The sequence below is a fragment of the Diadema antillarum genome, unplaced genomic scaffold, assembly GCF_040938485.1.
Source record: "Diadema antillarum isolate AM-2024a unplaced genomic scaffold, OU_Dant_1.0 seq00001441_RagTag, whole genome shotgun sequence".
In the NCBI taxonomy this organism is placed as follows: Eukaryota; Metazoa; Echinodermata; class Echinoidea; order Diadematoida; family Diadematidae; genus Diadema; species Diadema antillarum.
The window spans coordinates 212,786-232,500 of NW_027272190.1; the positions used below are offsets into that span (position 1 = coordinate 212,786).

Here is a 19,715-nt window from a genome sequence, read left to right on the forward strand (position 1 = left end):
AAAAGCAGCACAGAAATGAGACTTGCCAGATATGGAAAGCATTTTAGAATGACAGGGTTATATGGATTGAATGTTTTGATTCAGATTCAATTACTTTTTACCCTGATATCACAAAGTGTGATGAGAGGCTGTAACCATCTAATGAAATCATCGCCCCCTTCACAAACAAAGTTTATGAAGAGTAGATATCCCATATACAGCACATGACATTGTACTCAAGTGGTTTAATACCCCCTCCACAAATAAAATTTGTGCCGAGTAGATATCCCATATGCAACTCATAACATTATTTGAAGTGGAATATTTTCTTTCATATTGTCCTTTGATATGCCATGCGTAACCTTCTATTTATATATATTCTATCTCTTGAAACTATGCTTTATTTCTTATTTGTAGTGCAATAGTGTGTCATTCTTTTACCTATATACTGTATGTTGAATGTGGGTTCTTAGGACCATTTTGTTGTTACGTGTTATGTCATCCACGTTTATGACACGTAACATATACTTTTGTCTGACACAATTTGTAACTTTGAGAGTCTTTGGTACACGCAGACGCTTTTCTTCAATGCCTTATAACTTACCATTGCTTTAAAACAAAATATGTATCTGTCACGACTTAAATTGTACATGAAATGTAATTGGTGTATTTTTTTTTCAATTTTTTGGATGGTTGTTTAAAAATAACAAATATTGGTGATACTGATGATTGCGCTATTCCTACAGTATAACAGGCTGTCCCCAACTGGTTGCTCCACTGTTATATCTTTGTGCCAGGGTGGCCCACAACTTGAAATGTGAGCATGTTGCTGGCTTTGAATGTGAGAATACAGTATATGAATTATATAATAATGTGTGCAAAGTACACTTCATTTCACTTCACTTCAATACTAAGTTGTATTTCCCATTGTGGTGCTTTGCGTTTGATGTTCTTTCTCCTGTTTTGCCCACAAAGTTTCGAAGTATCAGTGGTAGTTTGATGTTTCTCAAGTTTTGCACATGTTTTGCACATGTTGATCACATTTTACTTTGAGCATGTTGCCAATTCTTGAGGATGTTGCATAGTAAATTGCTATACTTTTGAGAATGTTGCACAAGAAATCGAACATGTTGCAGCGCCATGCTCAAATCCCATGTGGACCACCCTGTTTGCGGTGATATAAATTACTATGTGATAATTTAATTTTCAAATAGCTATGTTCTGTGTATCATCATTTGGATGTTAAGTTTCATGTATCTATACAGTTCTGTGATCACCAGCATGCTTAAACTCATAAGTAGGAATGTACTATGTAATCTGCTGTTATTTGATTTAGTCCATAGATTCGTGTATAAGCTTGTATTCTCTTACTTTAGTTCACGCTAGATGATTACACTTTTTTTCTCTTAGATTGAAATGAAATTCTAATTTTGTGTTGTTTCTCGTAATGACAGTAAATCTAAGTGAACAGAACTGTACACGGCCTCCTGGGAATCGGACACTTATCAGAAAATCATTTGATTTCAGAATTATTGAATGCACAGAAATTCTAAGGTTTCATTGAAAATAAAGCGGACATAATATCATAATCAGAAAGTTGTGAAATTTCAGGGACACTTTGCTTTGGAATAGATGTCTGTCGACAGAGTAAAGTTTTTGAATAGGAAAGTTATGAAATTCCACGGTCAACGGGTTTCCACGAAACAATATTGGCCACAAACTCCCATCTTCCAGCATGTCTTGTTCCCAAAGATATCATACAGATTACAGGTAAACTCGTTGAGTTGTCAACAGCTACACGTCTGTACTCTACCGATTCCCTATTAAGGTGTACATAAGAGTGTTTCAGAGACTCCAACCCCAAGCACCTTCTGATCTGGAGATTCTCCCGCCCGAAACGTGAACCCCTAGCAAACGGGAGACTCCAAGTTGATGTGTGTGAAGCGCGAAGTTCCTGTATAGGGTTCTAGATGTTCTCCGGTGCTATCTAAGGCTTATTTTTTTCAACATACGATAACAATAAGTAAGAAATCCTTTCCACCGGGAGACACAGAGCCAGGGCGAGAGAAATCAAATCTCCAGCGGGAGAAATCAAATCTCCAGCGGGAGAACGGTATAGATTTTGCAAAAATGGGTTTTCGGCGGGAGATCGGAGTTGGAGTCTCTGGTGTTTAGAAGTCGCCAGTGTCGAGGTACCATACAAAGTATAATTATTGAGTCTTTCATCATGATTGAAAAAAAAAAAAATCTACAAGTTACACGTGTATGTTATACACACAAGGAAATCCAACGAAAGTTTGCGTGCAGGACTTTGGGAGACATGCCACTGCCCCTAATCACGGTAATTAGCATACTAATATTCAGTATAACCAATATTGCTCTTTGATATTTATTACACGCCTGAGGCCAAGGAAATTTAAACTGATCTTCCACCAGATTCGCTTTATTTTTCTAATTTATTGGACTCATTTACTTACTTGCAGGTCAACTTCAAAGTTGATCGGATTTTCACCTTCACGAGTGGAATAATCATAATCTAAATGTAAAGTAGCTTGGATGACTTCACTGTGACCCGGCGATTTGGTCGCATCATTACCAGGAGATAGACGGTTGTCTGCGTGCGATGCGAAATGCTTTCTAATACTATCAGGAATTATTAAAGGTTTTAAGCAGAACTGCATATCTTATCGAGCTTATACTATAGTTCGTGATCGACGTCAGTACTCTCTCTAAAAAAAAAAAAAATCGAGTGAAAATTTTCACTCTTAAAGGAGTGAATACAAAAAAGAGTGAATTTCGAGTGAAAATGTTCATTTTCACTCATTTTGGAGTGACCTCCGGGATCACTCGAAGATTTTGGAGTGATCCCTGACGTCATTCTAAAACGAGTGAAAATGAATATTTTCACTCAAAATTTACTCCAATTTCACTCAAAATTCACTCTTTTTTGTATTCACTCCTTTAAGAGTGAAAATTTTCACTCGATTTTTTTTAGAGAGTACGGAAAGGAACCCCGCGAAGTAAAGCTATTAGTAGTTATTGTCAATCAATGGTAACGATTGAATTTGTATAGAAAACAAAATCAGTAGGGTCGCTTGTTATACGAGTAGTGGATAAGTCCTCCCACTTGAAGTTCAAGGTTAAGTTCTTGACTAGAATTAAAAGGCGGTCCATTTTTATAGACTACATAGTGTACTCATATTCGTACTTTAAAGAGATTTCTTCTGATGGAATGTCAATACGTTAACCATCATGTATACTTGTTAATTTCGCTTATTCTGTGATGGATATTGAAGCACAAACCCTGCATGGATTAGAATGTTTTTAATTTCGAAGGACTAAACAATGAGCAGGAAAATGAGACTAGAGATGTTATTGCCTTAAATATCCCAAGATACAATTACTACTGGCAGGGGACTTGAACCAGTGACCTCACGAGTTAAGAGAGCTAGGTATTAACCACTGAGCTACAACGGCCACTCCTATTTAATAGATCGATCCGACTTGACAAAACACCGCCATTAATTGCGGTGTCACAGTTGCGCACGCGTATGCTGATCATGAATGCATGATATAAATTGCGGCTGGCGCGAACCGGGTGCCATGTATACCATGCATTCTCATAAATATGCACACGCCGATGGGACACCGCAGTAATGGCGGATTTTTGCTGCCAGGTCGGATTGGTTGATATATTATTTACCTCGTTTGAATACAGTTTTAACACTATTGTACAAATGATCAGAAATATTGTTTCGCATTATTTACTGAGTTTATCATTCGCACGTCATTAATATGCTAACAAGAGGCTGAACACTGAAAACGGGTTTGTACCTTGTCATGTATGAGGAGGGAGGTCATATTTCTTATACATTATGGTGGAATGATCTGTTGACGTAACATTCGCTTTATTCATCGCAAATGTGTGGTATAACTTTGTTCGACACGTCCTGAAATGTCGGTCAAAAAAAAAAAAAAAAGGATTGTGTGACAGAATACAATTATTGAAGTTCATGTGCCCCTTTTGCAACCCTGGGTATTAGATTTCTTTCATAAAATGGCATATTGTAGAGACATGCAGGTATGTAATTCAGCCCGACGGATTGATCCTGTGACGGTAGAAGGATGTTTCCTTTAAAAAAAAAATAGATAAAAGAATGAGATGATGAATGAATAAATGAATTGAATGAAAAAAATACAAATGAGTGCAGTAGTTCTGTTACGTGATAATAATAATTGTACATGACTGTATAGGCCTACTAGTGAAACGCTACCATTGCGGATATGAGGAAAAAAAGTTGGTCCAACTTTGGAGGGCTACTATTTCATAATTTTCAGCGCTGGCGAGCACAACATTGGTTGTGAGGAAAGGAGAAGTCATCTTTCTTTTTGTATTGGTACGTTATTACGTTGACAAATGTCATGCATGACTGAGTTCATGAATTTTGAAGACAACAATGACAAATTGCACTTTTTAGAAGTTTGTTGGTGTTGTCGTGAAGGAATTCCTTCACGACAACACACGACAATGACTGTTCAACTGAATGGAAGAGATCTTTCATTAAAATTTGTCAAAACAGACCAGCCTCTTGAATAATAATAGTAATGATAGTGATAATAATAATGATGATATTGATATTATTTTTATTATTATTATTATTATTATTATCATTAACATTGTTATTATTTCAGTTTTGACATTTCCCAAGGCCGGAGCCATATATCTCCCAGTTGGTACAGGCACCCGTGCGAGAGAATCACCTGTCCACGTGGTTGTTATGAAGCGTGTTTAATGACATATTTTAATTTTCTTCCCTATGATACGCAGTAATGGCGCGGATATATAGGCTGTCTGGGGGCTTATGAGCACTTGCATTTTTCCAATAACTTGTATGAAATCACGAAAATTTGACATTTCTATTTTTAAGAACATGCCATTTTATATTGCAGTTTATTTTGAGATTTCAGAGTATAAAAAGTACTTGAATAATGAGTGTTCGCAATGTGAGGTCTTATTGGTATTGCATTGTTAGAATATTCGTGTTTGTACAGTATGTTTGTTTTTCTAGTAAAGAGCTGTATAAATGACAATCGTGACAATAAACTACGTGTCTCTATGTTCATCTTGTTCAGAAGAATGAGTAACATGTATATTTGTGTGATTACTTTGCGTAGTGTGAGTTATGGCAGATGGTGTATTAAACAAGCCTCATCTATTTTACGATTTCCATGTTCTGTTCATCCATATGCGTTAGCATCCCCGCGGAAATGCAACAGTATATATATGATATAATTGGTTTATATTGATCGAGAAAAAAAAAATGGTAGGCCTGCATCGGTGTACATGTACATGCGAAACAATACAATACTTCCGCACATAAACATAAAGATAACCAATATGGGCCTTATTACAATAACTATTTATATACAAATACACTTCTATTTAAAAATGCGATTTTGAATGAAAGACTAATGAGACATTTATTACAGTTGAGTAAAATCACAAAGGTCACAAAGGGAAATAAAATCAACTAATTTGGGATTAAAAAAAAATGTATATAGACCTGTGATCCAGCTAGTGATTACTGATGTAAACATTATGTTATCTTTAACAGATGTTGGCATGATGTATTTATAACATTACAAGCTTACTTATGTACAAAGAAAAGGCCCGAAAACATTTACTCAAAAAAAAAATGAAATAAAATAAGATGTAAAACACACAAAGGCGGGCGCCACAAATCCCGACAAACTAATACAGTGTGTGTGTGTGTAATAACGGGAGCATGAATAGATAATAATAACACATTGCAATTTATTATTAGTGTTGTCTGAGACGGTATGCAAAGTATGTGCGGTCAGGGAGGTGCCCTGGTGAGGTGTAAAGTGACACTGCACAGTGCATGGTATACAACTCACAGGAAACGAACGATAAGAACATGCTTACTGTGGGATTTCACGGAGCACGCGAACGATTTGCGAAGGACGCGAATGACAAAATCCAACATTCGGAAAAGTTTTTCTCCGAATGTATTCCGACAATGAAGCCGAAAACTATTCTTGCGCAATTTGTGCGAAGTTTCCACGACGTATGTGCGAATGTCGTGTGTATCATTGCTAATGTACAGCATGTTACGTACACGAAGAACACGCGACGGAAATGCGAACAACGAAAAATTTTCAACTTTTTTCTTTCCTCTATTTCTCCTTTCTTTTTCTCTCATTTCTCTATCGTGTGCTTGTCTACATTTTTTTCCTAGGGCGTATCTCCACTAGTAAAGCATTTGATCTTTCTTTCTTTTTTTTTGTAGTTCCTCCAACACATAATCTCTATACTTCAAATGAAATTTTACATACTTTAGATTAATTTTAAGTGTATTCTGCGATTCTTTTTTGTATATCAAACATTTCTTTCTGTTTGCTGTCTTTTGTTAGTATAGTTGTTAATAATTGTTTGATGTTTAGGTGTATGCTACGATTTTTATTTGTAGAAAACGTATAGGTCATACATCCCCCAAACGTGCGCTAAACGTTCGCGAGAATGTCTCAAAAGGTACGCGAACAGTTTGCGATTACGTCGTAAAATGATCGGAAAAACTTCGCAGATTTCGCGTAACATACGCGAGACATTCTCCAAAGTTTCGGAGTCTGTTTGGGGTTTCACGAATATTCTGCGAACATCGCGCGTGTCTTGCGAAGGTCTTGCGCATATGACGAGGCTTTAAAGACACTTTCGAGAACAATTCACGAGCAAATCACGACTAAGTGTGCGGAAAAGGTTCGTAGAAAATTTCAAACTTTTTTGAAATTCTCGCCGAAGTAAAAACGACATTCGCGAACAATTGACGACGCTTCCGAACCCTCACGTTCGTTTGGCGAGCTTTTGCAGACCAAAATGCGAATGCTGGATTTTGTCATTCGCGTCCTTCGCAAATCGTTCGCGTGCTCCGTGAAATCCCACCCTTAAGAACGAAGAAGTGGGGAATGCGGTCTATAGCGCCTATACCAAACAAAACTTGACGAAACTACATGCTTGGTGGTTGTTGCATAAACATACTAAACCTTATTTTTATATGGATTCACATTCATCCCATACGTTGCTTTTTGTTTTCAGTCAGTACGGATTATAACAAACATATTTGAACTGGATATTATGCTATCTTACATAGAACAGCAAAGGTTACCACTCACAGCCGTAAAGCATTTCGAAATGTAAGCAAAATGTACGCGAGAGAAATGTAAGTTTAAAGAGCAGGTATCTTGCCATTGATGGAATGAATGTAAAATGGGCAAGAAGTTGAAGAAACGAAAACAGAAAAAAATAAAAAGAAAGAAGAGGTACATGGAGAGGCAAAGGGAGGACAGGTTGAAGAAAGAGTACCTTGCCCATGATTGGAGGAGCGGAGGAAAGACGGTTAGTAATCACTGAAACCCACGTGGGATTATTCATAGAGAGGGACACTTCTTAGTGACATATAGATATTTTCGCTCTTCAACAGCCCTGCCACTTGAGTGTGATCATGAATACCTGCAAGTGTGGAATACCGATTGTTCGGCAGTGTTTACAGGCTATAAAGGCCTGTAAGACGACTCGCATTAGGACAGCGTTGGCGGAGAGAGCATCGCTGTCTCGATGCAGTAAACGTTGGCGTTTGTTTGTTTGTTTGTTTTTTGAAGTTTCGAAATGCAATTCCCCAGCGAAAAACGATCTTCATGCTCTTTGTTGCTGTACATCTTAATGGAAGAACTAAGCTGGGCAGGGAGGATTACCTCCAGATGTTTGCTTGTTGTTTTTTCTTTCAAAGGGAAGGGGGAAAATGACAATATTATGACAACGCATACTCGTAATCTCCTTACCTGTTATCTTGTGACGCGTCTAAAAATACTGTTAAAAAAAAAACCAAAACAAAACAAAAAAAAAACAAAAAAAAAAAAAAAAACAAAAAAAAAACTGCAGCACCGCCAGTGCACGTTGCTGCACTTCGTTGGCATAGTTTTCTCTTTTCTATTTTGTAAATGTATTTGCATTAAATTCTTATTTTTTTATTTTTTATTTTTTACAATGTATTGATTTAAAGGCGCAGGAATAGTTATCACAACTATAGGTGTACTCAAAAAAGAAGCAACAGCAATAAAACCATTCTCTTGTTTAACTGAATATATGAAGATAAAGACTGATAAGGAATAGGTGTGTATGTGTGTGAATCAAGGTACCGACAAACGACATTACAATATTAAACTTGGTGAAGTGTAAAACTACACCGTGTATACCGTGAACATCGATTAAAGTCTTCTTATCATTATCTATTTATAGTCTACCAGCTTGTGAAATTTTGCATCTCGCGTATGTAAAAAACAGGCATGGAAATGGTAAAAAAAGTAGGTGTATCTAATGGTAAAAAGATAATGAGGACTCTGAAGAACTATTTATTGCATGCTTTAGAAGTCTTGACATGCATGTAATAATACTCTCTGATACGACATTAATGGGGGTGAAGTAGGCTTAATGAGCGCTACGTTACTTGAAAAGTTGGTGACGCCATATTTTTTTCGCTCTTCTCTCTGCGTACAATGGTGTGTAAAGTTGTAACGAATGTTAAATTTGAAGGCCAGATGCGTCATAATGATTTCTCTCTCTCTCTCTCTCTCTCCTTCTCTCTCCCTCCCTCTCTCCCTCTCTCTCTCTTGGTCACTCCAAAGATATTGAATTCTGCGTGGAGCAGTCGTCGAAGTACACTTTTATTGCCATCCCCACTTTGAGATAGTTTATGCTTGCAATATCCTAGCTTTTAATATGAGAGCGGATACTTACTCTCATTGTAAGTATAGTAGAAGATCGCTTTCTGTTACAAAATATAGGCTACAGTGTATTGGCTAATTGTTCTGTCGTTACAAGTAGAACAGACACTCAATTTGCAGACATAGATTCAGACACATACAAGTAGGCCCCTACACCCACACATTTCCAGACGGAATGCAATCAATTTACATTTCAAGGTCATTCAGTACCGGTGCGACACAACATGGCAGTGTGGGAAATACTGAGTTAGATATTCGAATCTGGCTAGCATATCCATTTCACGCTTCTTTCAACGAGCAAGCAGTGTTTCTTGAATGAATGGTGTTGAGTACATGACGGTACCGGAGGAATATCAATTGCAGTTTATAGGCTATATATGCGATGGATGAATAATTAATGTTTGACGGTATATTATTTAATGTGCAAAAACGCAGAATCGTACTTTATTAATATGATGCTTTTGAACAGTCTTTTACAGACACAAATTACATCGTGTAGAGAAGCATGCATGAACTACAGTGAACATTGTTCCTTTAGATAAATTTAAGAGGAACACAATGAGCTTGGCCTATTCTCCTGTATAGATTTTGGTCTTCGATATGTAAGTGTTGCAAACAAGGAATAACGACACAAAAGTACATCCAATATCTTATTCATCTTTCTGCCGCGACTATTGTAATTATAGTCCAGGTGCTAAAGTCAAATATAAGCCCTTAATTTTGCCATCGTAGTGGCTATTCTGAAAGCCATTTTTAATGCTTTTGTGTATAATAGAGTTATTACATAATTATATTTTGTGTTCTTAAAATGTCAGACTTTCTTCTCTTAAAAAAGATGTTAATATCGACTATTTCAGTGGAGGCAAACGTAGTAGGCGTGAACACATTCTGTATACATACGGGGATATCATGCACAAATTACCATTGTGGCTGCCATTTTATTATTAGATACAATTTCTGCTGATTGGGTAAATTTTCACCACTGAAATGTTTGTAGAAATGAATCATCCATTAGGGCACTACCACAATATCATGTATTAATATTCATTACTTTGATAGTTATTCGTCTAGAGTTAGATCATCCAGTTTCGGATTCACTTTACCCTCGAAATAGGGTAAAACCACTCAATCACATTGGGTGGACGGAAAAACAGCCTTCTGGCACCCAGACTATGCTAACAGCACACAATAACACAGTAACAACATTATAGCGTGAACAAATTTTTGTAACGTGAGTCCCGATATAGACAGGAGATAGCAATCATAATGTCAAGTGTCAAGCAGTTTAAACAAATTGCAATTCTATGTGGTAAAACAAACAGCGTTCGAATTCATAATTGATCAGTATAGCACGAATACACCCCACACTCTCCTGTGGGACATTATGGTTTTCATTTCTTTCTCCATTTAATTCGGTTAACACGCTTTCGCGCATAAGCAGGTTTTAGTTGACGACATTTCATAGCAGTCCATCATGTGGACGGATGCAAATCTGAATATTTGTATCTATAAAAAACTGCTGGTCGCGTCAGTCGAGAAAAGCGACAACGTTGCAATAACATAACATTTATACTATGAGCGCTTGATGCGGGCGTTTCTAAAGTGCAAAGTTGAATTTTGATAGAAAGTATTCGTAAACGTCATTAAAAAAAAAACAAAAACCCACACACTCACAGAAGGCAAAGATTCAATTTTGTCAGTGATGACGGAAAAAAATCAAAGTACTTTGTGCTTAAATCGAAACTATATAAATGAAATTGAATTTAAAAAATATTAAAGGATTGGCTTCATAATTATAGGATTTTGCAATCGGTTTCCAAGGCTGATTGATATAATTCATACTTCGTGTATTTATTTGAGAATATTTGCCACACTGAAGAAGTTGTACTTCAGTTTATTTCTCGGTCATTCATTATCTTAAAGGACAAGTTCACCTTCATAGACATGTGGATTGAGTGAATGCAGCAATATTAGTAGAACACATCAGTGAGAGTTTGAGCAAAATCGGACAATCCGTTAAAAAGCTATGAATTTTTGAAGTTTCTGCTCAGTCACAGCTGGATGAAAAGACTACTATAGCTTGTGATGTCACATGAGTACAACGATATAAAGAAAGAATAAAGAAAATTCAACATATTTCCATTTTTCTCGCATAACAAAAGAACACTCGACTTCTCTCTTTCAGAAGGCAGGGGGAATATTACCCTTAACATACATCAGTAGCAAGTCGAAGAAATGTGCACTTTATTCAAAAAGTAAAGTTTTGTGAAATTCTCTTTTTATTTTCCTTATAGAGTTGTACGCATGTGACATCATACACTGTAGTAGTCTTCTCTTCCAGCAGTGACTGCGCAGATACTTAAAATATTCGTAACTTTTGAACGGAATGTCCAATTTTCCTCAAACTTTCACTAATGTGTTCTACTAATATTGCTGCATTCTCTCAATCCTTATGTATATGAAGGTGGACTTGTCCTTTAAATACTTTCGAGTGCATTTCAATTTCAATTTCATGAATGCCTATTCTCTGTCTCGAGTGCGAAATTGAATGCTCCTTAATGACATTTAATGTGGCAATCACGAGAATGCCCGCAAAAATCAATATCGACACTAATTTGATGTTTTTCTGAAAAAAAAAAATTAATGCGATCTAGAATATGAATTTACAATTATCAATTCCTGAAGATGTTCATCGGTACCAATGGCAGAAGAAAAGACAGCTTAATTCGCTTGATGTGAAACCTAATATAAAATTTGGCTCACACAGCGTCACGTGTATGATTGGAGGAAACAATGTGAACAGCTGATATTTTCATGATTTATCTCAGATTTTTTTTCCAGGTGAATGATAGTTTGCAAAAGACATACTACCTCTCCATTGTCTATTTATGTTTTCACTTATTTTATTTCGAAACGCATGATAGATTGGATAGAAAGTCGGTTTAACGATTATTGATAGGTGGGGATGGGCTGGCCGGGGTTACGTATGTAATTGAATCGTTTTTCTTCTTGCGCTAAGCTGAGGGAAATTGTTCTCATTCTAAGTGGCTGGCTTGTTTGTTACCAAAGAATTAAAAGAAAACAACATTTGAAATATTTTGGATGAAAATGTGAAACTTCCGTATTTCTGCATGATTAAAAGACGTTTTCAGATCTGCTCACAACTTCATCAAGGTATTCAGAATACCGGGCCAGTAGACGTTTTTGATGTATGAGAGAACAGGTCCTTAACGGCCATCCGGAACTTGGCATGTCGCATGGTGTAAATGATGGGGTTCAGACACGAGTTGTAGAATCCGAGCACGATGAACGTCTGAAAGAGCGGCGTCCCGTAGAACAGGCTCCGGGGCGTCACCCCTACGCTGAAGAGGAACACGTAGAGCTGGATAGGGGTCCAGCAGATCACGAAGCCGGCAATAACCAGCATCATGAGCCGGATGACGCGCTTGCGGGCCACGAGGTGGAAGGACGGGGCCGTCGAGTTGTTGGCCTGCTGCTTGAAGACCTTCGACTGTCGTTGAAGACTGCACACGACGAGGGCTTGCGACACGAACATGATGACGACGGGGATGAGGAGGCCGAAGGAGAGTAGGTAGATGGCGGTGAAGATCAGACCGGCGTAGGAGTAGAACTTCACCTGCCGAGATTAGAAGAAAATATCGGTCTTCCAGAGAGAGAGAGAAAAAAAATTGAACAACACTGAAAGGGAGTCGGTTGAGAACACTATGCTATAGGCTATAGGCCCTATATATCAATCACACCAAACATCCTTGGTTCAATATCCCTTGTCGCGGTATGGCAGCAATTTTGCCAGTAGGCGGATGGTGTTCTGCGGAATACAAAATTCTAATGGAGGGTCAAACTTATTACTTGCTAATTACACCCGGGCGAGCATTAATCGCCATGCGATCCCACTAGACTAATCAATTAGGTAGTAGGCTCGGCTGTCACATCCTTGGACTGACATGCGTTTACCTGTTTATTGGTTTGGTGAATGAGAATCATCGGCACTAAACCTTTTAGATTTTGTTTGCCTGTTTTTTTTTTTTTTCATATAGACTCAATCAATAATTATTTCAATGGTGAAACAGAATTTGCTCCTGCGACAATTGCTCCGGTCTTATTTTCTCTAAGAACTTAGGGTTAGGGTTGGGGCTGTGATAAGGTTTCAGGTATAGTTCAGTGACGTGAGGATTATGATTAGGTTCGGGTTATGCTTGTGGTTAGAATCAATATTTGACTTAGCGTGCAGATATTTCATAGGAGCAATTGTCGCAGAAGCAAATGCCATGGAACCAGTCTTAATATTCTATCCTAAGTAAGGGAGCTTACACTTGAATTCAACAGTGTTACAGATGTGTTGAGGTTGAGGCCTCCTCCGTTGCGTGTAAGAGACATTTCCAAATAGCTAAACTCTCAACACTATTGACTTTAAGTACGCTTCACTGTTCCGGACATCTAGCTGAACAGCAAAGTTTGTCTCATGCAACCTTTTACCTGGCAGGTGTGTGTCTTGTGGTCTAGGATGTTGGTGAATCGGCCGATCCCGCTGACGATGGCTGCGAGAAACCAGAGAATCCCGACAAGGACATGAACGTTCCGCTTTGTCACGAAGCGGTTGAAGTAGATCGGATGAGCCACCGCGACGTACCGCTCCACCGACGTTGCGGTCAGGATGTATATGGACGCGTAGACGGTAACCCAGCGGTGATACAATGGATAGATGAAGCGGCAGTAGAACTCTCCCAGTACGGTAGACGGCACTGTCATCGCCGTTGGTATCGGGATGAGGAAGACGGAGGTCAAGAGGTCAGCGACGGCCAGAGCCTTGATCAGGATGCCTGTGGACTGAGTCTCGGAGCGACGGCTGGCGATAACAGCGATGACGATTGCGTTACCAACGATACCCAGGACGGCGGAAAAGATCTGTAAGGCCACCCACCATGTCCAGCGAAATGGCAGGAGAGTCCAGCCAACGGGTCGCAGGGAAGTATCATCTCCATACGCACTGGTTGACGTTACTACTGCATGAATAGAGATTGCTTTCGTCATTGTCATGACCAATATTATTTCATAGCATGAAGAAACTTGATTTTTGAATAATAGGCCTAATAAATCTGTTGATATGTATATAGCCCTATCGCTTTAAAGCCACCAAGTTCTGGTAAATCTATGGGCGAGAAAATAATATATAGGTTGGTATAAGTACTCGTAACAACATACTACTTCTATGATTGTCTTGCTTCGATCTTCATAATCAGAACTAGTTAGTGCAGTGACTGAGCAGCTGAGACTTGGTAACACTCCCACCTCTGCATGCAAGTGCGCCATACAGGGCTCGCGAGTTCAGAAGGAACTAGGCAACGTCTTGCCCCGAGCCTCTACAGTATCAAGTATTTTGATACCGCACTTAAGTGATGGAGAGTGGTTATCAAGTTCTTGTATAGTTAACCGCTGTTATATACATTTTGTACTTTTAATACCGATAAAAGCACTATTAGCATTATTCTCAAAAGAAATTTAATGCTCCTGTCAAAGTAAATCTTTTAAATAATTAATTCTTGCGTTTTTCTTCTGTTTTCGTTGTAACTTACACAATTACACAATTTAGCCTCAACGTACATAGCCAAACTTGTGACCAAACGCCCTACTACTTATACCACTCGTTATGCCCTTTCTTGCCAATTACATATACCCAAACCTAGAACTGAATATAAGAAATGCTCCTTCACATATGCTGCAAGCAAATCGTTTAATGAGTTACCCATTTTTATTCAAACAGCCTCCTCATTGCAAACATTTAAGAATCGTGTACGCCAACATCAGTCTCTCATTTGATATAAACCCTTTACACTAGCTACGAATTATTCAGATATCTATTTTCTCTGCTCGTTTTATGTTCTTTCTTATGTGTTTTATGTTCTTTCGAACCGATTGTTCTTTAGCTGTATCATATCTATGTTTGTTTTGTTCTTGTTTTTTTATATTTATTGTGTGCACATGCAATGTAATGAATATCAACGCAGGGCTCCCTTGTAAAGCAGGCCTTTGTGGCACTGAATGGGACTACCCTGCTATTAAAGAAGACTTAATAAATAAATAAATAAACTGATGATTGACAAGTTAATTGTTCTTCATCGATGTAAGTGCCAGTTATTCAATGTGCTAGCAGTCAGTAACCACGATACTACTATTTTGTCATCAAATTTAAGAGCGTATGGGCAAGTAAGTGCTTTTTAAGTCATTGATAAACATTATCGAGTCTAGACACTATTTCTTTTTAACACCCGAAAAAATGAAATCATGAAGAAATTATAATTGAGAGTCATTGAATAAAACCCTATCAATACGATAGAGCGTGATAATTACGCAAAGATTGTCAGGTATGATAGAGTCAGCCTGCATTCCTTCATCTTCTTTTTTTTTTCTTCCAATAAAGTGGGCACAAAGCGGTTTCCACAAGGGTCCTGAGGTATGAATCTATACTACGCGATTGAGATAATGGAATGATTTGGTATAATCATCAGACAAAATAATTGCAGGAAGTCGGCTGTCGGATATCAGAATGCATGGAGTACCTCACACGTCAAAGCATGTGAAAATGCAAACTGTTATTACACAAGCACGCAATCTATCACGAAATATTTTTGCCAGGGATAGCTCACGTAATGATACCTGCGGCCACTGAATTACTGTGAAACGCCCTCAAAGTATCGCGCTTGACGTTAATATACTCTCTCTCTCTCTCTCTCTCTCTCTCTCTCTCTCTCTATATATATATATATATATATATTGTATATGCTACATAGTTTCATCACACTAATACAATCAAACAATATCAAGCTGATCGACCACCAAGACCAAAATATTCATTAACATACTCTAAGAAAAAAAAAGCGCTACACAAGTCATGTGAATCCCCATCATCCCCAAAGAGGTAGTTTTGTTGGCATATTTGTATTGTTAAAGACGATCAAAACGAGAATTATGTTCAGAATTTACACTTTGAATAATCAGATCCAAAGCACGTTTCCCTATAGCTTTTAGAGTTGTGCAGTGATGCGCGGCCAAACTCTCTCCCCCCCTCTCTCCAACACCAGTTTCCTATTTTATAATGGAGTGCCACCAGCAGAGAGATTTCACAGCAAATAAAAAGAAGAAAGAAAGAAAGAAAGAAAGAAAGAAAAGGAAACAAACAAAAAAGAATTGGAGAGATACAAAGAGAAAGTGGCAAACAAATGATAATCTATAGTTTTTTTTACACAATAAGGGGACTTGTCGTGAAAAAGATTATGCGCAGTAGATTATTCAATTCTTTCACTCATACACACACACAACAAAAACAACAATAAAAATTGAAATTTATACCTTCTGTGGAATTTGAAGCCATGTAGACATCATAATCATTGAAGATCGTTGCAGTTAAATCACCTGGAGACACAGTGTTGACCACGAGCGTTGCATTCAACCAATTTTCCATGGTCAAATTAGTCGTGGAAATCGCAATATTCGCATCGCAAGGCTGGCTTAACATGAAGTGGAGCATGTACCCCGCCGTGACAGCCAGTCTAAAGTCCAATGGAGCTCGCAAAACTGTGAATGCTGTCATAATTGTTTCCGGTTTTGTTTAGAACTATCTGTTGGAAAGTGATAATGAGAAGTATAAATGTATGGATTTATGAATCCATCATGTATATAGTATTGAATGCTCTAGGCGCTACAATGTGCAAGATAAGAATTAAATACATGTGCATAAGAGAGAAAAAAAAACCCGGCAACGTGAAACAGTACACGACATAATGTACACTCAGCAAAAAAGTAAAGACTTTTTCGAGTTCATAATTTTCATAGAAGGTTTTGATGAAAATCCATGTATTATATACCATATTAAAGGTAATCTAATTGGCTATCAACCTAGTAGGTCAAAATAAAGCGAAACTTTAAGCATGAGTGAACACATTTGTTTTTGTCCTCCAAGGCACAAAAGTAAAAATTGCAAAAAATTGACATATTGTCTTTCATATTCAAATGCCCTTCTGGATAATAATGATGACAAAAGACCACTTTAACACAATGAGGGACATGAATGAAATAGCAAAAATAAGTTTTCGTTCTCTTTATCTCTTTACAACCTAAAAAAAAATTAAAGTGGGAAATTTAAGGGGGAAATAAGAATTTTTCTGTCAACTCAAACTTCAAATGACATAGGGAGTAAAGACGCAAACGTGATTAAATGAACAGATAATCTTTATTTAATTCATTCAATTTAGTAATTTAAGAATTTATGGGACAAATTCAAGAACCAAAGATAATTTACAATTTCCTGATTTGAGAAATCAATTCAAAATCATACCATTTTTGTCAATATTGCTTCTTCTTTCATTTCACTTGAATTTGGATTTGACAGAAAATTCTTAATTTTCATCCATTATTTTAAGCCTCTATTGATCTTTTGGGCTTCACAGATATTACAAACATCATAGGTGTATTTTTGCAACTGAATTCATGTTTCTTATTGTGTTAAACTTGTCTTTTGTTCTTATTGTTACACGGAAGAGCATTTACGCATGAATGACAACTTGTTCATTTTTGCAATTTTTAATTTTGTGCCTTGGAAGATTATAATAACAAAGGTATTCACCCATGCGTAAATTTTACCTCTTTATTGACTTACCAAGTTGATAGCCAATCAATTACGTTTTGATAGGTTTATGATACATTAATATCTAGTCAAAAATTCTATGAGAAATATAAACTTGAAAAAGTGTTTACTTTCATTTTTTGCTGAGTGTATATGGAATAATAATCATTAATTATTGTAAAGCCAAGTTAAACACATCAACACATTACGATATTTCGAATGAAACCCCGGAGTACTGCAACACATTTATAACACATATGTACAGTACCGTATGTCCCCAAAAAATTACAACGGGGGCCCTACGCAATGATATCTTTAGAAATACTGCATCAATCTAAATACAAATTCAGGGTATAAAACTATAACTCATTGCCCACATCTTACAGAAAACCCCATTCGATTTGCTTCAGTGGTCAAAGAGAAATGAGGAATTTTGTAGAGGATGCCGGGAATCTCTTTTGTCCAAGTTCTGTCTATTGTTCACACACAAAATCATCGAAGTGCTAAACTTGGAAGAATCAGACGCATGACATGTTTTACTACAATCCCCATTTCTCCGTGACCGCTTAACCAAATCGAATGGGGATATCTGCAAAATAGAGCTAAGATGTTACATTTTAAGACCCTGAAGTATCATTGAAAAAAAAATCATATTTGATGTTATCAATGCGAAAATCTGATTGTAATTTTTGTGGGACATACTGCAGTATGTCCCTCAAAAATTACAATCAAATTTTCGAATTGATAACATCCAAAATGATCAACCTGTCTAAGTGATACTTCGGGGCCTTAAAATATAACATCTTAGCTCTATTTTGCAGAAAACCTCATTCAATTTGGTTAAGCGGTCACAGAGAAATGTAGATTGTTGTAAAGCATGTCATGAGTCTAATATTTCCAATTTTAGCAATTCAATGCTCTAGTGCGTGAATAATAGACAGAACCTGGACAAAAGAGATTCCCGACATCCTTTACAAAATTCCTCATTTCTCTTTGACCACTGAAGCAAATCGAATGGGGTTTTCTGTAAGATGTGGGCAATGAGTTATGGTATCATACCCTGAATTTGTATTTAGATTGATTCACTATTCTTAGAGATATCATTGCGGGTTTTTTTTTTTGGACATACTGTACACACAGAATGGGTCATCCCTCAAGCTATAGACATGATAGACACCCACGAGTCGTACGGCCAACGAGATAGACACCGAATAAAACAGGCCTGCAAAGCTAGACAGTAGGCAAATAAGACCAGCGAGCTCGACAATATGAAATAATGCCCATGAGCTCGACACTAGGCAAAAAAGGTCCACGACCTCTACACTACGTAAATTAAACCCCGTATGTACTATCTAGCTCGTGGGCATAATTTGCCTAGTGTCCAGGTTGTGGACTGTATAATCTTGGGCCTATTTCATTTAATGTCGAGCTCATTTACCTTGTTCACTTTTTAAGTGTCCAGCTCGTGGGCTGTATGACTCTTGAGCTGTATAACTTGTGGGCTGTAGGACTCGTGAATAGTATAACTCGTGGGCTGTATAACTCGTTGGCAGCATGACTCGCGGGCTGTATTACTCGTTGTTATGACCCCATTAAATATAGCTGTTAGGATGTGCAAAGATTTCGGTACCGGTGTAATGTGTTATGCGAGGGGCTTTAAATACACAACGGTAGGCAGGCATACGCAGGCGACTTGTTTGACAAAAAGAAACGTCATTTAACCATCATTACAACATTATAATGTAATTTAGTTAAAGAAGTGTAATGGCAATGCAAAGTACGGGGCAGGCTGAACTTGAAAATTGCCAGATACTGATATAAGTTGTCAACTTGTGTAGCCGAAAATATATTCATTAATTTGTATAAAGGAGATTTCCTTTTGTCGGTTTTGAAGCTTGAATTGTGTTGGTCATCAAATTTCCCTTCAGTATCAACGATTGCAATTGTTTTCAGTTGACATAAGCAACAACTACAGGATTGTATTGGCAATCAAAAATAATGTGATGATGTGAAAGAAACATAATTTGTTATTCCCATGTACAGGAAAGGCATTTTGAACATCTTTTCGAAAGAATTGATACACCATCTCGGGCCAAGCAGTCGACTGATTTCTACCTCTTTCTGGACCAAGAACTTGAAATACGGGAATGTTAGTTTTTAATCCACACAGTAGGTCTTCACGTAAGGTAATTTCCAAACTGTATACTCACTTCTCTGTCAGTACTCTGGAGACATGTAAAGAAAATCGCTCCCCCAAATCGCTTGAAATTTCAGCCAAGAAGAGAAAGAGCACGTT

General features: G+C 37.5%; 1 protein-coding gene across 1 annotated transcript; it reads right to left on the reverse strand.

Moving 5' to 3' along the window:
• Positions 1 to 11,956: 11,956 nt before the first annotated feature.
• LOC139709513 (allatostatin-A receptor-like) lies at positions 11,957 to 13,830 on the reverse strand. Its single transcript, XM_071621472.1, has 2 exons — positions 13,276 to 13,830; positions 11,957 to 12,415 (listed from the first exon to the last, which is right to left on the reverse strand). Exons 1-2 carry the CDS (start codon positions 13,828 to 13,830, stop codon positions 11,957 to 11,959), a joined length of 1,014 nt encoding a protein of 337 aa, XP_071477573.1.
• Positions 13,831 to 19,715: the final 5,885 nt, after the last annotated feature.

What these genes read in the sequence shown, in the direction of transcription:
- LOC139709513 (XM_071621472.1), bottom strand. Translation starts at nt 13,830, where the DNA reads ATGACGAAAGCAATCTCTATTCATGCAGTAGTAACGTCAACCAGTGCG. An exon ending in ACAAGACACACACCTGCCAG is followed by an intron (nt 12,416 to 13,275) that starts GTAAAAGGTTGC and finishes TAATCTCGGCAG; the next exon opens with GTGAAGTTCTACTCCTACGC.